Consider the following 19,824-nt stretch of genomic DNA (forward strand, 5'->3'; position numbering starts at 1 on the left):
ATCACTGTTGTTCTGGGCAACATTTACAAATGGCCGCCCAAGGGGCCTTTCCAAATATAGTTTGAGTAAATATATGATTATAACAGTTTACTTACTGATTGTCACCACTAAGATCATGTGAGGCGGAAACTGCAATAATGGATTGTATACATACCAGAAAACGGTAAGGATTAAAGTCAATTTTTGAAGCTGTTTTACTTTCTGAGAGCAAATTCAGTACTCGGTACTATGGTACAGGAAAATGTCATACTTTTCACGTACGATTATAGACTGGAACAACCTCACATCCAATTCTGTACATGCCAAAACTTTAGACAGCTTCAAAAACTCCCTCTCATCTTCTAAACTGTAAACATCAACTATGTTTTTAACCCTATTTATTACTATGTGACCACAGTGATGTGACTATTTTTTTCTGCAAGTAACATATTCTATAGATAACTATCTATTATTCTCATTAAGATTTTCAATTTTCACTGCAATTTGCGCACTCACCCAAGGTATCAAAATAGTCGGAACGTCGACTGGGGATACCCAAACGGCAGAAGCAGAATGAGTTTTTGAACTTGTTAACCAGTACCGTAGGACTTTCATAGCCCGAAGTCGAAGACATCAGGATATCTGAAATTCTAAACATTGTGTTGAAGTGTTGAAGACAGATCAGATAGCCAGATCCCTTAGGAATATCAAGGATTTATAAGTGAGAAGGATCCGTGACTGTCTCTTGCCATTACTAAACACCACGTGAGACGCCTATGAACCAGGAATAAAAACCATTTTTCTCAACAAATACTTGTCTTATCGAGTCAAACAAACACCAATGTAAAGTTTATCAAATTTCACGTTTATTACTTGCTTTAAGGATGGAATATTTAGAGGATATGTCTTAAATTTTCGTTAAAAAATACGACAGCTCATGAAATGACGGCCCGCTTCAGAAAGTAAGATGGTAACCCTCGCACCTGCAAGCTACATCAAAGGCTGTGCCGACTGTTTTATCAAAGGAAAATTAGTCGTCGCCCAACGTCACGCTCAGTGCACAAACACAAACGCTCCTGCCTTGTTCTTCCCCCAAACCCAGTGTGACTTATTCTTCTCATATACGTCCATGGGAATACTACAGTGCCTACTTGGTACAGCCACTGACTGACTCTGAATATAACCGAACATGCTGAGTTTTAATCTGACACGCTGAATATAATCGGGCATGCTGAGCTTTTCGTGTCTTTCACTCATTAATATAACCGAACATGCAGAGTTTTAATCTGACACGCTGGAGATTAATAGTTACACTCTTGAGTTTTCGCGTCTTCACTCTGATATAATGTAACACGCTGAGTTTTTTCGGTTACAATTCTGAATTATAACCTGACCAACAGAATATAATCGTGACACGCTGAAAAAACTCAGAGTTGTTGCTTAAAACTACCCAAAAACGAGGAAATTCAGAGTTTTATATTCACCAGTGATCCTAACTAACGTTACGCCTAACTTTAAATTTTCTTTCTTTTTACACATTTGTTTCAATTTTAAAAAATCATGCTAGGCTAATTTATAGATAGTCAGAAGTTTATTTTACATGTACTCATAAGTCCAACATCAATAGAAATCATCATTGACTTGCTTTGATGTTATGTAGTGGTGTAACAGTGTAGTGTACTGCCAACCGGGCTTGAACCCACGACCCCATGACTTTTACTGGTTGACTTCTTTACCAACTGCATGAGCTTAAGAAAAATTCCCTCTGTTGCGAAGCTTGAAGGCAACCATATAAGTATTTATAATTAAAACCAGCTTCTACAATAGTGTAACATGACTGAGAGGAGAAAATGTAGCGACCAGACTAGGGCTTGAACCTGGGACCTCCAAACACTAGCCCTTTACTCTACCAAGTACCGATCAAGCTATCGTATCGCAAGTGATCAACCCAGCCCAGATCCACTACTTTATTCCCTCCTTTCTCAAATTCTCCATCCTCGAAGACACACGAGACTCGTATACCACCACCATGGGTATATATTTTGTTGGACGCCAGTTCTATAGCAGGAGACGAGAAAATGTAACGTCAGACCAGGGCTCGAACTTGAAACCTCCAAACATTTGGCGGATGTTTTACCTGGTTGCCGGTGATGGACCGGTTCATCTAGTTAAGTCCAGTCATCAGCCACTGCATGCATCTTCAGCATTGACCACATACTCAGGGAAGGCATTTATTGCTGAATAAGTTTTCGATATGTTTATAAGACAGTTAGCATTTTTGAAGAGTTTCTTTTTTCATTCTTTAAATCTTGCCCTAGAATATTTCAGAGTACCCTTCACTATAAATGAGTGACACCGATATATGCCCATCTTGTTGATGATTTGTACGTCTCAACCATACATACAAATGAATAAATATATATATATTCAGCCTTTGCCTGTAATTGAGTGTTGAAATACCCAAAGCCATAATTCTTTCTGAATATAGGTTATAATTTCTTAGACTAATGAATCTTTCTATTTCTCTTCTTTTAACATACTCTAATGTCTTGATATCTTTCTTGAGCCAGAGTGACCACACTACCGAGTAATATTCCAGGCAAGGTCTTACCAAAATCTTACAAGTGTTGTAAATGTTTGATTATCTATGTAAGTGATAGTTTGGAAGATGATGCCCATAGTCTTGTTGCCATTTGATACTGATTTGTTGCTTTGCTTAGGCTACTTTCGACTAGTCATCAACTATGACTCCTAAGTCTTGTCACTTCTTGTCTTCAGTAATTACCATGGAACAATTATTGTCTGTATGGTGTTGTAGTGCTCTTTACAATATACTCAAGACCTGATCCAGGAACCTAACCCCAGAGGCCAACACAATTTCCCCTGTTCTACTTCTAGAATACAACTTTCGATCTCTTGATTTGTAGCTGTTCTATTTCTGAAGGCTCTTCCGTCCTTGAACAAGTACTTTAACATAACCCATACTAAGGAACTGTTATAATATATATAATACTATTGATATGACACTAACACATCACATGCAATTTCCACACTTAGCTTTCTAAGGAAGAATCTACATAGTTGCTTGCAGGTTAGCAAAGGTAATGCATAATTAAGGATTATTTGACCAAAGTAGACATTAGATCAGTCTATTTTGAACAAAGGAAAAAACCGCTGCTGTAAGGAAAACCAAACATGTTTATTTGACAAAGACTTCCCCCTCCTAGCTGTCACTGTTCTGGTAAAAATAAAATTATAATTGGAAAAAAAATAGGAGGATGTATGAAGCATAATACCTAATCTCAACTTATCTACATTGTTATTTTTGAATGTATATCAAATTTTAATGTATGATATATCATGACATGGTATATCTCCTGCATTTATTTATTATTTCTTTTTATGTGATTTTTGTTTTTTATTTTTCAAAACATTTAAAAGTGTATAACATTCATAATACAAGCATCACCAGGCACATACACATTCACACCGACTATACATGAATAGTAATTGTATGCATCTCCTGCATTTATACATAATTCAGCTTTTGTCACGTTCCTTTATTTGTTTAGTATCAACACAGAGCTGTTTGACACTAAATATGTTTGTGAAATGCTTTCAACATCTTCATGTCAAAAAGTTTAAAAAAAATATACAAATATGTGAACAAACAACATCTTAATGCATATTGACTTGAATACATGATATAATTCCAAGGTGCAGCTCATAAGCTACATTCAGTAGCATTGAATACCTAGTACATGCCAGCATTATCTACCAATTTTGATATTCCTATAACTCTGTTAACAAACATTTTGAATTACTGATATTTGAGGTAACATGATTTAGAGATATTTTTCATTTCATTGTTTTACACTTTTGTAAAAGGAGCGGGTTGGTGTGGTTTGTACAGAGTGTTAAATACGGTCTCTGTCACTCAGCTGACGGTGCATGCTTCTTTGGCTCAGTCGGTATAGCCATAGATTTCCACGCCGGACACACCAGGTTCAATTCCTTGTCAGGGCACTCAACAGGAATGTGTATTTTCCCTGTTCTTCTACATTGGCACCCAACTAAATAACCCATGGTAGGTGGTTAAAGAGTCTCGGGTTGAGATTCAGGAAATCTCAAGAAAAACAGGGGGAGTTGTGTAAAAGGAGCGGGTCGGTGTTGTTTGTACATAGTGTTAAATACGGTCTCTGTCACTCAGCTGACGATGCATGTTTCTTTGGCTCAGTCGGTAGAGCCATAGATTTCCAAGCCGGAGACCTGGGTTCGATTCCTGGTTGGGGCATTCGACAGGAATGTGTATTTCCCCTGTTCTTCTTCACTTTGATTTGTTAACTTGGCAACTTGCACTAAAGTAAAGGAGATATTGGAGCCATAACTCGCCCCAAAGCAGTGATCATGCTTGACATTCCTTAACTCTGGTACATTGACTGACTTGACACTAAACCCCAAAGCCACAAATGTTATTGCTAAATGGACTATGCAACTGAAATACCCATATCCATAGAGGTGTTTACTGCCGTTAGTTTTAAGGCGTCCCTCATTGTTTAGACCTCTTAGCTCTGGTACAAGTCTTATCCACGCTTCACCCCCGGTATACATGTCACCCTACTGACCCATTACCCACTAAATACCAATTAATTTTCTTAACTTACAAGTAAGCTCTTTTTATGAAGTACACAAATTTACTTATGTAAAGGAGCAGGTTGGTGTGACTTGTACAAATACTGTCTCTGTTATTCAGCTGATGGAGTATGCTTCTTTGGCTAAGTCGGTAGAGCCATAGTTTTTCACCCAGGAAATCCAGGTTTTATTCCTGGTCAGAGCAGCAGGCTGGACAAAAATTGGTATTTTCCTGTACTTCCATGCCCATAATTCACATTGTACATATGTGCATGTACGAATATTATTCAACGTAAAAACATGTGATTTGTATGATCTATATCTACACACATGATATGACAGAATTTGTGAGATCATTAATCTCTGAGCCTGATTGATCAAAGATTAGCATTCAACTCCTCTGTCAGAGAATAATTCTAATCTTTCTAAAGCAACATACATGTATAGAATCTGCCTTTATGGAAAATCTGAAATATTCAATAAAATTGTAAGTGTCCTTAGCTTTAAAACATGAAGAGGTTGAGGTGTTGGTATTGAAGTCAGGCCTGGTAGCTATTGATTTATATATACACCTACTTAAGGCTGACAGGTTTCCTGTATACCTCAACAAGACTTAATACCATTCTGTCTTCACAAGTCAATACCCTTGTTTGGTTTGAATTATTCATATCCTTATAGTTTGTTGAATTACAGGTAAGATATTTATTTAGCAATATACATATGTTTGAATATTGGATTTATCTTGTGATATCCGACATTGAATAAGGGACACGAACAGGTATATTTTGTAATCAATATAATTTCTTTTCCATACAGGAATTGAACATAGTAGCCTCAGACCTGAGGAATAGTTTCAAAGATGGTGAGCATTCCTGATTGGTCAAAGTTTGCTCGGGCACAGGAAGGTCTTAAGGATTCTCGTAATGTGCACCTCAACAAATACTACAAACAGCGCGAGGAGGAGGCTATCCGCCAGGCCGAGGAGCGCGGCTACTTCAGGGTCCCTACACAATCCTACCTCCTAGAGGAAAATGATTTCCGTAATGGCAGGAAAGTGCGTGAACTAGGTCAGTTACATTTGGTTAAACTTGTCGGAGTACACCTACGGAAGATTGGTGACATCGCCTACTGTGTTAACCTTCGTATCTGCATTCTCAACAATAACTTCCTCACCAAAATAGACGACCTCGCATCATGTCGCCAGTTAGTTAAACTGGATCTCCATAGTAACCAGGTAAGTAACCATGGTTACCATTGTCTCTAAATGTCTTACTAAGGTCTAGCAAAAAGTTTTGGCAACATTCCTGATATTAGAACATCTGTATTTGGCCAGCAATGTTAAGTCTTTTGGGACTTCTTAGTATCATACCTGCCTGTACATGTATTTCGTTTGTTTGATAAAAGCAAAAACAAAAAACATCACTTGTGTGTAGATTAATTGACATTTTAATATGCCAGAATCATACAAAAAGTTTAAGATAGCATTTTACCTGTAAATAATTTATCCCACCTCAGGCAAAAATCCTGTGTTCCTATTGGTTAAAATGATGTCACGTGATATAGTCGTGTTAGAATAGTAGAAATCTTATTAGATCTAGTTGTATTTGGAGGTACAAAGACTAAGTTAATCATTAAGTCTTCATTTCTGAATGAATAGTTTACAGTGAAAAGATAGGTAAAAACTTTGCATACAGACAAGATGATGGATACATTTGACTTTCCATACTGCTACCTGTAACTTTGTACAGAGTGACACATATTGTAAGTGGTAGATTTGATTTCATACTTTTTTAATCAAAAACTATCAATGATAACTAGAGACTTGTAAGCCTAATGCATTCAACCTAGTACATGTATTTTGGTCAAAAGACCATACTCATCAATAAAATTTAGGTATCCAGACTGTTGATCAACGAATAATGATAACCTTTATATATACATACATGTAATTATTAATTAAAATTTCTAAGGAACCTTTTTGGCTTAAACAAACTTGCATTGTTCATGAAGTTGGTATCTTTGATTATATTTGCAATAATGTGAAAAAAAATGAATTGAAATATTGGTGTTTTTTTTTGTGATGTCCCTTTGTAATCAAAACATATTGTTATGAAAAAGAAATGGGAGGGCTTTTGGTGTTGACATAAGCATTGACTTTAAGCAGGAATGAAAATTGCTATATGCAGGTAGATTTTTTCTGTTACTAATAATACTGTATTTATATTCATAGGGTAGACTTAAAGCCACCAGAGCTAATACATAATTAGCTGTCTGTTATCAGTGTAAAGGTAGTATTTTTAATAATACTGGATAATTAAGTTTATTAAACCTTTTGTCTTGTCTAATTATTATGACATGTTGAAGACACTACATTTAAAGGGGGCTAAGGTAAACTATAGCGAGACGTGTAATATATATATGTAGATCCTGATGGTAGAGTGGTATTGTGGGAGATTTCACACACGATCAAACCTTCATACCCGTCTTTTGTCCTCCCAAGACAAGACGTTAACACTGGTTCATCTAGCGCGATATCATCAGAGAACTGGCCTAATTAATATGGATGTCATAATACATAACTCGTAAATGTATTAAAGCTTGCTCGCTTATCTAATTAATTCATCGTTGTTGAAGAATTCTGTCAAGTTTGCCGATGTTCTTGATATTGAAGTTCTCACAGGAGACCAAAATTTGCTGCCCGACATTCTTGATATTGAAGTTCTCACAGGAGACCAAAATTTGCTGCCCGTTTAGCTGAATAGTAGTTTGATATTGTTCACAATTAAATACATGTTACATACAAGTGATGGTATTGGTAGGTTTAGGTGATTTACCTTGGTTTGGTATTGGTGATAAACATACAGGGTAATTATATAATACACGTAGACTGCTCTGTATATATCAATGTTTATATTCTGTATATATATATACCTGTTAAAAACAAACTTTGATCAATGATTCACTGACAGGATTTAGGTGAAGGTGTCTCTTGGTCTGCCAGTTTGAGACCCTCAGTGCACATTTGTCTGGTATAATTTATAACCATAAGTTGGTAGCTTTTCTCCTCAAACTCTGGCTTTTGTTACCAAAACTCTCATATATCCTTAAAGGATTGAGGTGCTCACACTATAATAGGAACTTATAACTTCAAAGATGAATACAAATAAAAAATTTAAAAATGTATATATGATAAAAGAAAATTATTCTGTGGCTTGTGTACATGTTGAGAAATATATTTTAAAATTGCGGTAATAAAGATATTGTTGATGAAACCTATACATAATTAAATACTGAGATAATTTTAGATAAAGGCTGGTATTGTTAAAGTCAGGTTTCCCAGCCCATGCTAAGAACTGTATTGATATTTAGTTGACAGCTAAGTTTAAAAGTGTGTGATATATATAGATGTGTCATTGATTTTTATGTGTATACTGATCTTTAACTGACACCCATTTAATCAGCGCCTTCTTGAGTTTAAAAAATCAATGCATTTTAAGTGCTTCATTAAAGAATAAAAAACACTCAGAATATAGACAAGTTCTTTCAGGTGTTTTCTTTCGCCAGCACGAACTGAGAATTTAATCGGGAAAGAACTTTTGAATGCTTTAGTGTTAACATTGGACTTTTAAATATTGACCTTAGCAGACATTGTAGTAACCTGGAAGGTCTTTAGAGACCTTAGGTCAATAAAACACCAGTAAAGTCTTTGAAGAAACCATTAGCAGATTGATGCCTAGGACATTAATATTTACTTAGAAAACCACTTAATAGCCTTTCAATACCAACACCTGTAGAAGGAGTGGGTAGTCCTTCCGAACCCAAATACTAAGCTCGTGATTAGTGTTAGAGTAAAAGTGTTAATCTAGACAAGTGTTTGTTTTTCTTATGGAAAACTTCTTCAGTGTCTGAATTTTCTGAAATCTGTTAAACTTTGTCTTGTAAGGAAACTTCTATATTTAGGCTGTTAAAAACACCAGTTAATATTTTTGAACTTCAGAAAGCATATCAATTCCACAAACTACAGTAAAACCTCCCATAGTGATCACCTTTGTATATAAAGACTTCTTAAATATTAGACAACTTTTTTAGGGTTCCAAATGGCCATGTATAACACAATTTGACTTGTGTATAAAGATTTCTTGGCTATAGAGACCACATTCCTCTTGTCTCTTGGTGGTCTTTTTAGATAAGGTTGACTGTACACATAAATAAAGGGATGTGCAAAGATTTGTAAGTTTGCAGCATTAATGAGACTTTTGACTCACTTTACTTTCATTTCCGTGTTACAGATTAGCAGTATCCCAGGGGTAGCGTTCTGGTCCGGAATGAGGAAACTCAAGATTATACATCTCCATGATAATCCCCTTGGGAAGTATGAAACATTACAGAACCTAGCCACATGTCCTTCACTGATGGCTCTGACTCTATATGACACACCACTTAGTCTGAAGCGAAACTATCGCCACCATGTCGTCAACAGTATCTGGTCACTCAAGGCGCTGGACCATCACGTCATATCAGACGAAGAAATCATTGAAGATGCAATATTTGGTGGAAGGTTTGGAACACTACATCCTGCCTTCAGGACAGATCTTTGTCCCCCTACGCTAGAGGTTTGTGCCATTCTTTGCTCCTTTCCTTCTTGCCTCACCCTCATACAAGATTTTCCCTTTTATTCCCTACTCCCTCCCTCCTTCCCTCACCTTTACTCTAAATTTTCTCTTTTTTTCCCTTGACACTGGATTCTATCTTTGAAATTGCCCTTCAGAGCTGTATCCTTTTCCATAAGGACATTTGCCTCTCCATTTTAGATGTAATGTGTATGTAGCTGATTTCAGTTGGTCAAACATAGGTATTTTTCATATAGAAAAATAAAATTTGTGATTTTATCAAATCAATTTTTTTTTCGATTTAGCTGTAAAGGAATATCTAATTTACCAGGTACCCATATCTCATTTATTCATTGTCTCAATTTTTGCAGTAACATGTATCTAGGTATATATTAATATGATTAATTTGATGTGATATGTTTTAGGATTCCGACTTTCAAGAGGAAATGTACACAATTTATCTGGTGGAGGCGTACATCAATCACATACAGGCCCATCATTCTCCGGTCCTCATCATACAGCGCTTCATGAGGGGCTATCTTACAAGGAAAAGGTAAAGTCATCTCATAAACTAAACACTCCCTGGTCCTTATCATACAAAGCTTCATGGGGGGCTATCTCACAAGGAAAAGGTAAAGTATCTCATAAACTAAACACTCCCCAACCTCATCATACAATGCTTCATGAGGGAAAGATAAAGTTATCTCATAAACTCATCATACAGAGCTTCATGAGGGACTATCTCACAAGGAAAAAGGTAAAGTCATCTCATAAACTAAAACACTGCCCAGTCCTCATCATACAGAGCTTCATGAGGGGCTATCTCACAAGGAAAAGGTAAAGTTATCTCATAAACTAAACACTGCCCAGTCCTCATCATACAGAGCTTCATGAGGGGCTATCTCACAAGGAAAAGATAAAGTTATCTCATAAACTAAACACTCCCCAGTCCTTATCTTACACGGAAAAAGTAAAGTCATCTCATAAACTAAACACTCCCCCAACCTCATCATACAATGCTTCATGAGGGACTATCTTACAAGGAAAAGGTAAAGTCATCTCATAAACTAAACACTGCCCAGTCCTCATCATACGGCGCTTCATGAGGGCTATCTTGCACGGAAAAAGTAAAGTCATCTCATAAACTAAACACTCCCCCAACCTCATCATACAATGCTTCATGAGGGACTATCTTACAAGGAAAAGGTAAAGTTATCTCATAAACTAAACACGCTTCGGTCCTCATCATACGGCGCTTCATGAGGGCTATCTCGCACGGAAAAGGTAAAGTCATTTCATAAACTCCCCCAACCTCATCACACAATGCTTCATGAGGGGCTATCTCAGAAAGAAAAGTTCATTTCATAACCTTAACACTCCCCGGTCCTCATCTTACAACGCTTCATGAGGGGTTGTCACACAAGGAAAAAGTCAAGTCAAGTCAAAATTTACTCATTGCCAGGCAGTATGTTAAGCCACGCCTCATGCTCTTTAACACATGTGTACCTATTCAATGTTGTAGCATATATCATAGCATACACAATACAAAAGAAAGAGTCACATGCAGTAGCAATCTATCAATCTTCACAATCTTTTATAAATGATTTGTAATGCTTGTGTAATAACTTTTTATATTTATTTCTATGACAGGTTTGGACACCTTGGCCAGAAACTGAACCAGCTGAAACAGAGTAGTGACCTTACAATGATTCCGTCAGAGCTGATCCCCCCTCCCCCGAGCTCCTCCCCAGCGTTCGGGGCCAGCTCAAGTGGCCAAGATGTGTCTGTACCAGGGATGGACTATGATACCTACATGAAGGACCGTCGCCCTGACTCGTCGCCAGGACCACCTCCCAGTGAGGGGACAGGGACGTCTGTAGCCAAACCCACAACATCAGAGGTATCTATACATCTCAGATTGATGTACATTACCCACAACATCAGAGGTATCTATACACCTCAGATTGATATACATTACCCACAACATCAGAGGTATCTATACATCTCAGATTGATGTACATTACCCACAACATCAGAGATATCTATACACCTCAGATTGATGTACATTACCCACAACATCAGAGGTATCTATACACCTCAGATTGATGTACATTACCCACAACATCAGAGGTATCTATACACCTCAGATTGATGTACATTACCCACAACATCAGAGGTATCTATACACCTCAGATTGATGTACATTACCCACAACATCAGAGGTATCTATACACCTCAGATTGATGTACATTACCCACAACATCAGAGATATCTATACACCTCAGATTGATGTACATTACCCACAACATCAGAGGTATCTATACACCTCAGATTGATGTACATTACCCACAACATCAGAGGTATCTATACACCTCAGATTGATGTACATTACCCACAACATCTCAGATTGATGTACATTACACCTCAGATTGATGTACATTACCCACAACATCAGAGGTATCTATACACCTCAGATTGATGTACATTACCCACAACATCAGAGGTATCTATACACCTCAGATTGATGTACATTACCCACAACATCAGAGATATCTATACATCTCAGATTGATGTACATTACCTACAACATCAGAGGTATCTATACACCTCAGATTGATGTACATTACCCACAACATCAGAGATATCTATACACCTCAGATTGATGTACATTACCCACAACATCAGAGGTATCTATACACCTCAGATTGATGTACATTACCCACAACATCAGAGGTATCTATACACCTCAGATTGATGTACATTACCCACAACATCAGAGGTATCTATACAACCTCAGATTGATGTACATTACCCACAACATCAGAGGTATCTATACACCTCAGATTGATGTACATTACCCACAACATCAGAGGTATCTATACACCTCAAATTGATGTACATTACCCACAACATCAGAGGTATCTATACACCTCAGATTGATGTACATTACCCACAACATCAGAGGTATCTATACACCTCAGATTGATGTACATTACCCACAACATCAGAGGTATCTATACACCTCAGATTGATGTACATTACCCACAACATCAGAGGTATCTATACACCTCAGATTGATGTACATTACCCACAACATCAGAGGTATCTATACACCTCAGATTGATGTACATTACCCACAACATCAGAGGTATCTATACACCTCAGATTGATGTACATTACCCACAACATCAGAGGTATACTCAGATGATGTACATTACCACACTCAGAGGATCTATACACCTAGATTGATGTACATTACCCACAACATCAGAGGTATCTATACACCTCAGATTGATGTACATTACCACAAATCAGAGGTACATTTATACCACAACTCACTATACACCTCAGATTGATGTACATTACCCACAACATCAGAGGTATCTATACACTCAGATTGATGTACATTACCCACAACATCAGAGGTATCTATACACCTCAGATTGATGTACATTACCCACAACATCAGAGGTATCTATACACCTCAGATTGATGTACATTACCCACAACATCAGAGGTATCTATACACCTCAGATTGATGTACATTACCCACAACATCAGAGGTATCTATACACCTCAGATTGATGTACATTACCCACAACATCAGAGGTATCTATACACCTCAGATTGATGTACATTACCCACAACATCAGAGTATCTATACACTCAGATGATTACATTACCCACAACATCAGAGTATCTATACACCTCAGATTGATGTACATTACCCACAACATCAGAGGTATCTATACACCTCAGATTGATTACATTACCCACAACATCAGAGGTATCTATACACCTCAGATTGATGTACATTACCCACAACATCAGAGGTATCTATACACCTCAGATTGATGTACATTACCCACAACATCAGAGGTATCTATACACCTCAGATTGATGTACATTACCCACAACATCAGAGGTATCTATACACCTCAGATTGATGTACATTACCCACAACATCAGAGGTATCTATACATCTCAGATTGATGTACATTACCCACAACATCAGAGGTATCTATACACCTCAGATTGATGTACATTACCCACAACATCAGAGGTATCTATACACCTCAGATTGATGTACATTACCCACAACATCAGAGGTATCTATACATCTCAGATTGATGTACATTACCCACAACATCAGAGGTATCTATACACCTCAGATTGATGTACATTACCCACAACATCAGAGGTATCTATACACCTCAGATTGATGTACATTACCCACAACATCAGAGGTATCTATACACCTCAGATTGATGTACATTACCCACAACATCAGAGGTATCTATACACCTCAGATTGATGTACATTACCCACAACATCAGAGGTATCTATACACCTCAGATTGATGTACATTACCCACAACATCAGAGGTATCTATACACCTCAGATTGATGTACATTACCCACAACATCAGAGGTATCTATACACCTCAGATTGATGTACATTACCCACAACATCAGAGGTATCTATACACCTCAGATTGATGTACATTACCACAACATCAGAGGTATCTTACATCAGTGATTGTACAATGATGTACATTACCCACAACATCAGAGGTATCTATACACCTCAGATTGATGTACATTACCCACAACATCAGAGGTATCTATACACCTCAAATTGATGTACATTACCCACAACACATCAGAGGTATCTATACATCTCAGATTGATGTACATTACCCACAACATCAGAGGTATCTATACACCTCAGATTGATGTACATTACCCACAACATCAGAGGTATCTATACACCTCAGATTGATGTACATTACCCACAACATCAGAGGTATCTATACACCTCAGATTGATGTACATTACCCACAACATCAGAGGTATCATCAGATGATAATATCAACACCTCAGATTGATGTACATTACCCACACATCAGAGGTATCTATACACCTCAGATTGATGTACATTACCCACAACATCAGAGGTATCTATACACCTCAGATTGATGTACATTACCCACAACATCAGAGGTATCTATACACCTCAGATTGATGTACATTACCCACAACATCAGAGGTATCTATACACCTCAGATTGATGTACATTACCCACAACATCAGAGGTATCTATACACCTCAGATTGATGTACATTACCCACAACATCAGAGGTATCTATACACCTCAGATTGATAATGTACATTACCCACAACATCAGAGGTATCTATACACCTCAGATTGATGTACATTACCCACAACATCAGAGGTATCTATACACCTCAGATTGATGTACATTACCCACAACATCAGAGGTATCTATACACCTCAGATTGATGTACATTACCCACAACATCAGAGGTATCTATACACCTCAGATTGATGTACATTACCCACAACATCAGAGGTATCTATACACCTCAGATTGATGTACATTACCCACAACATCAGAGGTATCTATACACCTCAGATTGATGTACATTACCCACAACATCAGAGGTATCTATACACCTCAGATTGATGTGTACATTACCCACAACACCTCAGATTGATGTACATTACCCACAACATCAGAGGTATCTATACATCTCAGATTGATGTACATTACCCACAACATCAGAGGTATCTATACACCTCAGATTGATGTACATTACCCACAACATCAGAGGTATCTATACACCTCAGATTGATGTACATTACCCACAACATCAGAGGTATCTATACACCTCAGATTGATGTACATTACCCACAACATCAGAGATATCTATACACCTCAGATTGATGTACATTACCCACAACATCAGAGGTATCTTATACACCTCAGATTGATGTACATTACCCACAACATCAGAGGTATCTATACACCTCAGATTGATGTACATTACCCACAACATCAGAGGTATCTATACACCTCAGATTGATGTACATTACCCACAACATCAGAGGTATCTATACATCTCAGATTGATGTACATTACCCACAACATCAGAGGTATCTATACACCTTAGATTGATGTACATTATTTGTTGGACCAAACAATAGTGTGTCAGTAATCTTTATAATGAAGGTGGTGAGGGATCATATGACCTTTGGTGTTCTAACTGTTCTTTATAATCTAATTTCTTATTTTTTAAAGATTAAAAAAAACATGATATTTAAACAAAAGACTAACTTTCACATACACATTTACACAAGTCGAACTTTTTTTTTAATTTGTATGAATTCTTTATTTAAGGAAAATGGAATATTAAGAGCACTTAGAAAAATTGAGACTGGCCAAAAAGAGCTGAATTTCTCTACATTCCAATAAAATATGGACAGTTGTCTTCCCTTCCATTACCACAAAAACGCAATTTGTATGAATTGTTTAAAAAGGCCAATTTTGTACATATAAGAATTGTTTGTTAGACAATAATGATTAATTTTATATTGCAACCATGTAATGCAGTATTTCTTGTTACATTGTAAGGAATGGCATAAATCTTCTCACATATTTCCTAGTCATAGTCAAATATCAATCCCCATTTGGTTTGATAATTATTATTATTGGAGAATTGTTTGTGTTAAATAAATCTTGATCTTTAGTTCTGAACTTTTTCATTTTGAACTGTATCTGACCTCTATGACCTGCAAATTAACAACCTTTTGACCTTTGTTACAGAGTGTAGATGAACCACACCCAACGCCCTTAGAGGGCCAGACTCCAGTCCAGGACGATGACGTTGGTACACCTAAAAAACGCAAGAATCTTCTCATCAACCTCGCCAAACTGCAGACAGGAACATTTTCAAGTCTGTATGATGAAGGCATTGCAGTAGAGACTGTCTTGCCCGAAAATTCACGTGAAAAACTTGTGACTGCCTCGGAAAAGAAATCACGACGAAAGAAAAGAAAGGAAACTCAGAAGAAGGTAGTGAAAAGTGTGAAGCAGTTCTTTGGTCCCATTGTGGAGTCGTCTCCAGCTGCTGAGGAATCTCCGAGAGAAGAGGAGGACGATACTCAGATTACCGAGTACCGCCTCAGGGGAATTAAACCAGATGTTATGTACATCGATGCCACAACGGAAATGATTCTGTCTAAACAGGAAGCAGGTCGTATGGTGAGAGATGCGGAGGATGAAATACATATGAGAGCGAGAGATATGCCAAAACCCAAGATCACGCCACGTAAATCTGTTAACACTAACCAACGCATGTTTGCCCGTGTGCATGGCACGATGGGTATCTCAAGTCTACTAGCAGTTCACCAGGCCTATCGCGACCGTGAGAAAGCTGAGCAGACCGCTGCCAAAATGGAACACATACTTACAATGCGTGATGAACGCGACAGGGCAAAAGAAAGGATACGGCTTCATAATGACGAGAAACGTAACATGGCTCTCAGGAAACGCGACGCTGAGCGCAGTCAAATGTTAGACATTCTCGAAAAGAAGGAGATGAAGAGGTTAAGCTACTTGGAAAAACGTTCAGATCTGAAGGCAAAGTCGTCTGACCTGAATCGGTCCCACAAAACAGACTTTGCATTTATCACTGAGTTTAGCAATCAGCATACATCTGTGTCCAATGCCTTAATGAGACATGATAAGCAGGCCCGTACAGAGGATAACATTACATTGAGGACGGACCTGGTACAGACACACAACACCGCCAAGGTAGAGCAACAGGAGCTGGTGAAGAAGTACATGGAGCATCGTCAACTGATGAGGCAGACGGAGGCAGCCATGGCCCGCGCCACACTCGACACTCGCATGTTACAGGAAGCAAATGATCGCCTTTTTGAAGCCAAATCTCGTGTGGCACAACAGAAGGCACGTAGAGAGACTGTACAAACATTCTATCCTCTGCCTCAACATGTCACCCCTGCCCCCGGGGCCAGCGCTACTGAGATCCCTGAACTCCCTGCTGTCAGCCCAGGTGCCACTCGGTTTGAGGCTAACATCATAATGAACCAGGGCCGAGTAGGGAAGCACCCCACTCTACTAACATGAGAATTGATCTGGTTATCTGACGGTGTTCCTCGAGAGTGTACACACTGGTATAGACAGGGTATGGTCATCTCAAGACTTTGTCACACTAAAAAAATATGTTACATTTTATTTAGTATTAATGGTTCTAGCATATACGTTTAACCTGTGAGCCAAAATTTAAATGATTAATCTTACTATCATATTATCTTTTGAATCAAGTTGATGCCATAATACGAAACCTTTGACCACTTGACCAGTAATTAAATATAATCTTATGCAGGCCATTAACTTTGATATTCTGCCAAACATAGTTTTTGATATTAATAAGTTCATGATCCATTTGGAATAAATGAATGTTTTTTTAGAACATCATGTTCAATCATACTTTAATAATCAAATGAAACATTCAGTATTTACTGTAGATGTATTCTCATTAGTCCTATCTTTAGGGTGCATCTTAAGGCCATGTCCTTATATAAAATCTGTGATTTTTCTCCCATGCCAAGTATATTAAATTTCTTATTTATTGGTGTTTAACTTTTCAGTAAATATATTGGTATTGCATTCAGTTTTTTGTGACCAAACTCCAGTCAATCCGTCCATCAACACAGATTTGTTTCTGATAAACTTTGGAACTTTTGTGTTATTATAAAGGTCCACTGCCTTTCTGAAACGACTTTTAATTTATTAAAATAGGATTTCATAATGCAGGTCGTCTTATGTTTCCCGCCGTCGTCCTAAATACCGCGTAGTAGTTGAGCGCCAGACGGCAAAACAGCGAAACAAATCTCCACAGTTATCATATATTACGCAGCAAATCTTTCATATGTTTGGCGTTATTACCTCATCTTAGACCATTGATGTGTATTTTATGATGTTAATAATATTTTTAAGAAACTTAAATTTTGCTGCGGGAAAGGTAGTGGGCCTTTCACCTATCTAGTCTGTGATATGATTCTGATATTAAATGTGAACAACCCTACAATCACTCTGATTATACAGCTTTCTCATTTGCAACATATCTGTTGGATTATATGTATGTTGTTGGTAAAAGCATGAGCGGAAAATCCTTCAGACATTTTTTTCTTCAGTGACAGTTTGCACACAAACAAGTTCCTTGGTGACAATTTGTCCTATTTAACACTTTGTCTGTAGTGATATTTTGTCCTTTTGTTAAACCAGTACCAATTAGACTTTCAGAATTTTGTCTATTTGTCTTCAGCGAGTTTTTTTGTTCGATTGCTGAAGATTAAGTTAATCTTTGTTAACGAGTTGTTCCTTCATTGAAAATTTATTTGGTGACAGTGTTGTTTTTTTTTCTTTAAGAAATCAGTGTATCACTTGTTGAAATGGTTTGTAGGTTAAAGTGGTTGTCTCCTGTAATATGTTTTTGTGTTTTTTGTTTAGTAATATGTGTTGTGATTTTGGTGATAGTCCATTCTTTGTTTGTATCTTGACATTGATCTTTGGTAATATCTATTGTTACTGGTGATAGTCTTTTCATTGTTAATTTGTACATTGTTAATGAGCTGTTGTTATTTGCCGATGTTCCAAGTTTTAACATTGTCCATAATGACAAACGATCACTAAGTATAGAACCCTGTATGACGGGGTCTCCACTGAGAATGTGTGACCAATCTGTGATATTTCTCCTTTAACAACTGCTGATCAACGTTTACTTTAAATGGCTTTTATAGATTTATTGACTTGATTTTTGTACGTATTTACATTCCTACTGCATTGTTAATAATGTATACACTGAATCATGGTTGAACAGTTTATTGTTCTTAAATGTAAATCAGCTAATGATTTTAGGTACAAGATATGTTGACCTTGACCTTGAGGACAAGATTAATTGACCTTGGCTTTGAGTACAAGTTCTGTTGACCTTGACCTTGAGAACAAGATCTGTTGACCTTTACCCTGGGAACAAGATCTGTTGATCTTGACCTCGAGAGGAAGATCTGTTGACCTTGGGCACATGATCTGTTGACCTTGAAAGCCATGTATACAAATAAACTATTTCTTACTTTAATGTTTTGTTGTGATTCTTCCATAGTTTAGTGATATGTGATAAGTCACTAGTCTAAGAACGATATCCAGTTACAACACAAACACAACATCCAGGTAGAATTTTTAAAAGAGAGAGACAGCATACATTATATAGCAAAAAATATTGGTTGAAATGGAAAATAAATAATCTCTCAAAGTTTCCAGCCTCATATTAAAAATGATTGCTCTGGTGCATTTTCCTTGGAATCCTATAAATATTGCTAGTTCTAATGTGAAAGTGAAAAAGATACTCTAAAGTATGGATTATTTGTGAGCTTCCAAATAATTTTGTTGATATAAATATTCATGGTTTCAGAGCAATCATGAAAAGAGGAAAGATCTCTACACAAAAAACATCAAAAAATATTCAAAATGGCATATATAAAAAAAATCATTACTCTATGCTGAGTGTACCATAACTTACCTGAAGTTTGAAAATTCTTATATCCTAAAGTGAAACTAGCTATAAATATTTACACCAAGTTAAGCACTTTTGTTGTGACATGTGAAATGATGCTTCAGATCCACTAACTGTAAATAAAGGGACATAACTCTGTATACATGGCTCTTAATGTGACACTAATTTATCCAAAGATACATTAATAAACATTGATTTAC

The 19,824-nt window shown here is 37.1% G+C and overlaps 1 protein-coding gene across 1 annotated transcript; it reads left to right on the forward strand.

The window, feature by feature from the left end:
• The first annotated feature begins 18 nt into the window (after positions 1-18).
• Positions 19-19,189, forward strand: LOC138321924 (leucine-rich repeat and IQ domain-containing protein 3-like). Its single transcript, XM_069265959.1, has 6 exons — positions 19-163; positions 5,428-5,845; positions 8,901-9,224; positions 9,647-9,774; positions 10,872-11,121; positions 15,850-19,189. The coding sequence occupies exons 2-6, from the start codon at positions 5,471-5,473 to the stop codon at positions 17,173-17,175; spliced, it is 2,403 nt and encodes an 800-aa protein (XP_069122060.1). The 5' UTR covers positions 19-163; positions 5,428-5,470; the 3' UTR covers positions 17,176-19,189.
• The last annotated feature ends 635 nt before the right edge of the window (positions 19,190-19,824 follow it).

This window comes from Argopecten irradians, chromosome 4, assembly GCF_041381155.1.
Source record: "Argopecten irradians isolate NY chromosome 4, Ai_NY, whole genome shotgun sequence".
Lineage (NCBI taxonomy): Eukaryota > Metazoa > Mollusca > Bivalvia > Pectinida > Pectinidae > Argopecten > Argopecten irradians.

Excerpts from the sequence above, each read along its gene's own strand:
- LOC138321924 (XM_069265959.1), top strand. The coding sequence starts at position 5,471 with ATGGTGAGCATTCCTGATTGGTCAAAGTTTGCTCGGGCACAGGAAGGT. Across the intron at positions 9,225-9,646 it reads TTTGTCCCCCTACGCTAGAG|GATTCCGACTTTCAAGAGGA; the intron begins GTTTGTGCCATT and ends GATATGTTTTAG. Across the intron at positions 9,775-10,871 it reads GGCTATCTTACAAGGAAAAG|GTTTGGACACCTTGGCCAGA; the intron begins GTAAAGTCATCT and ends TTTCTATGACAG.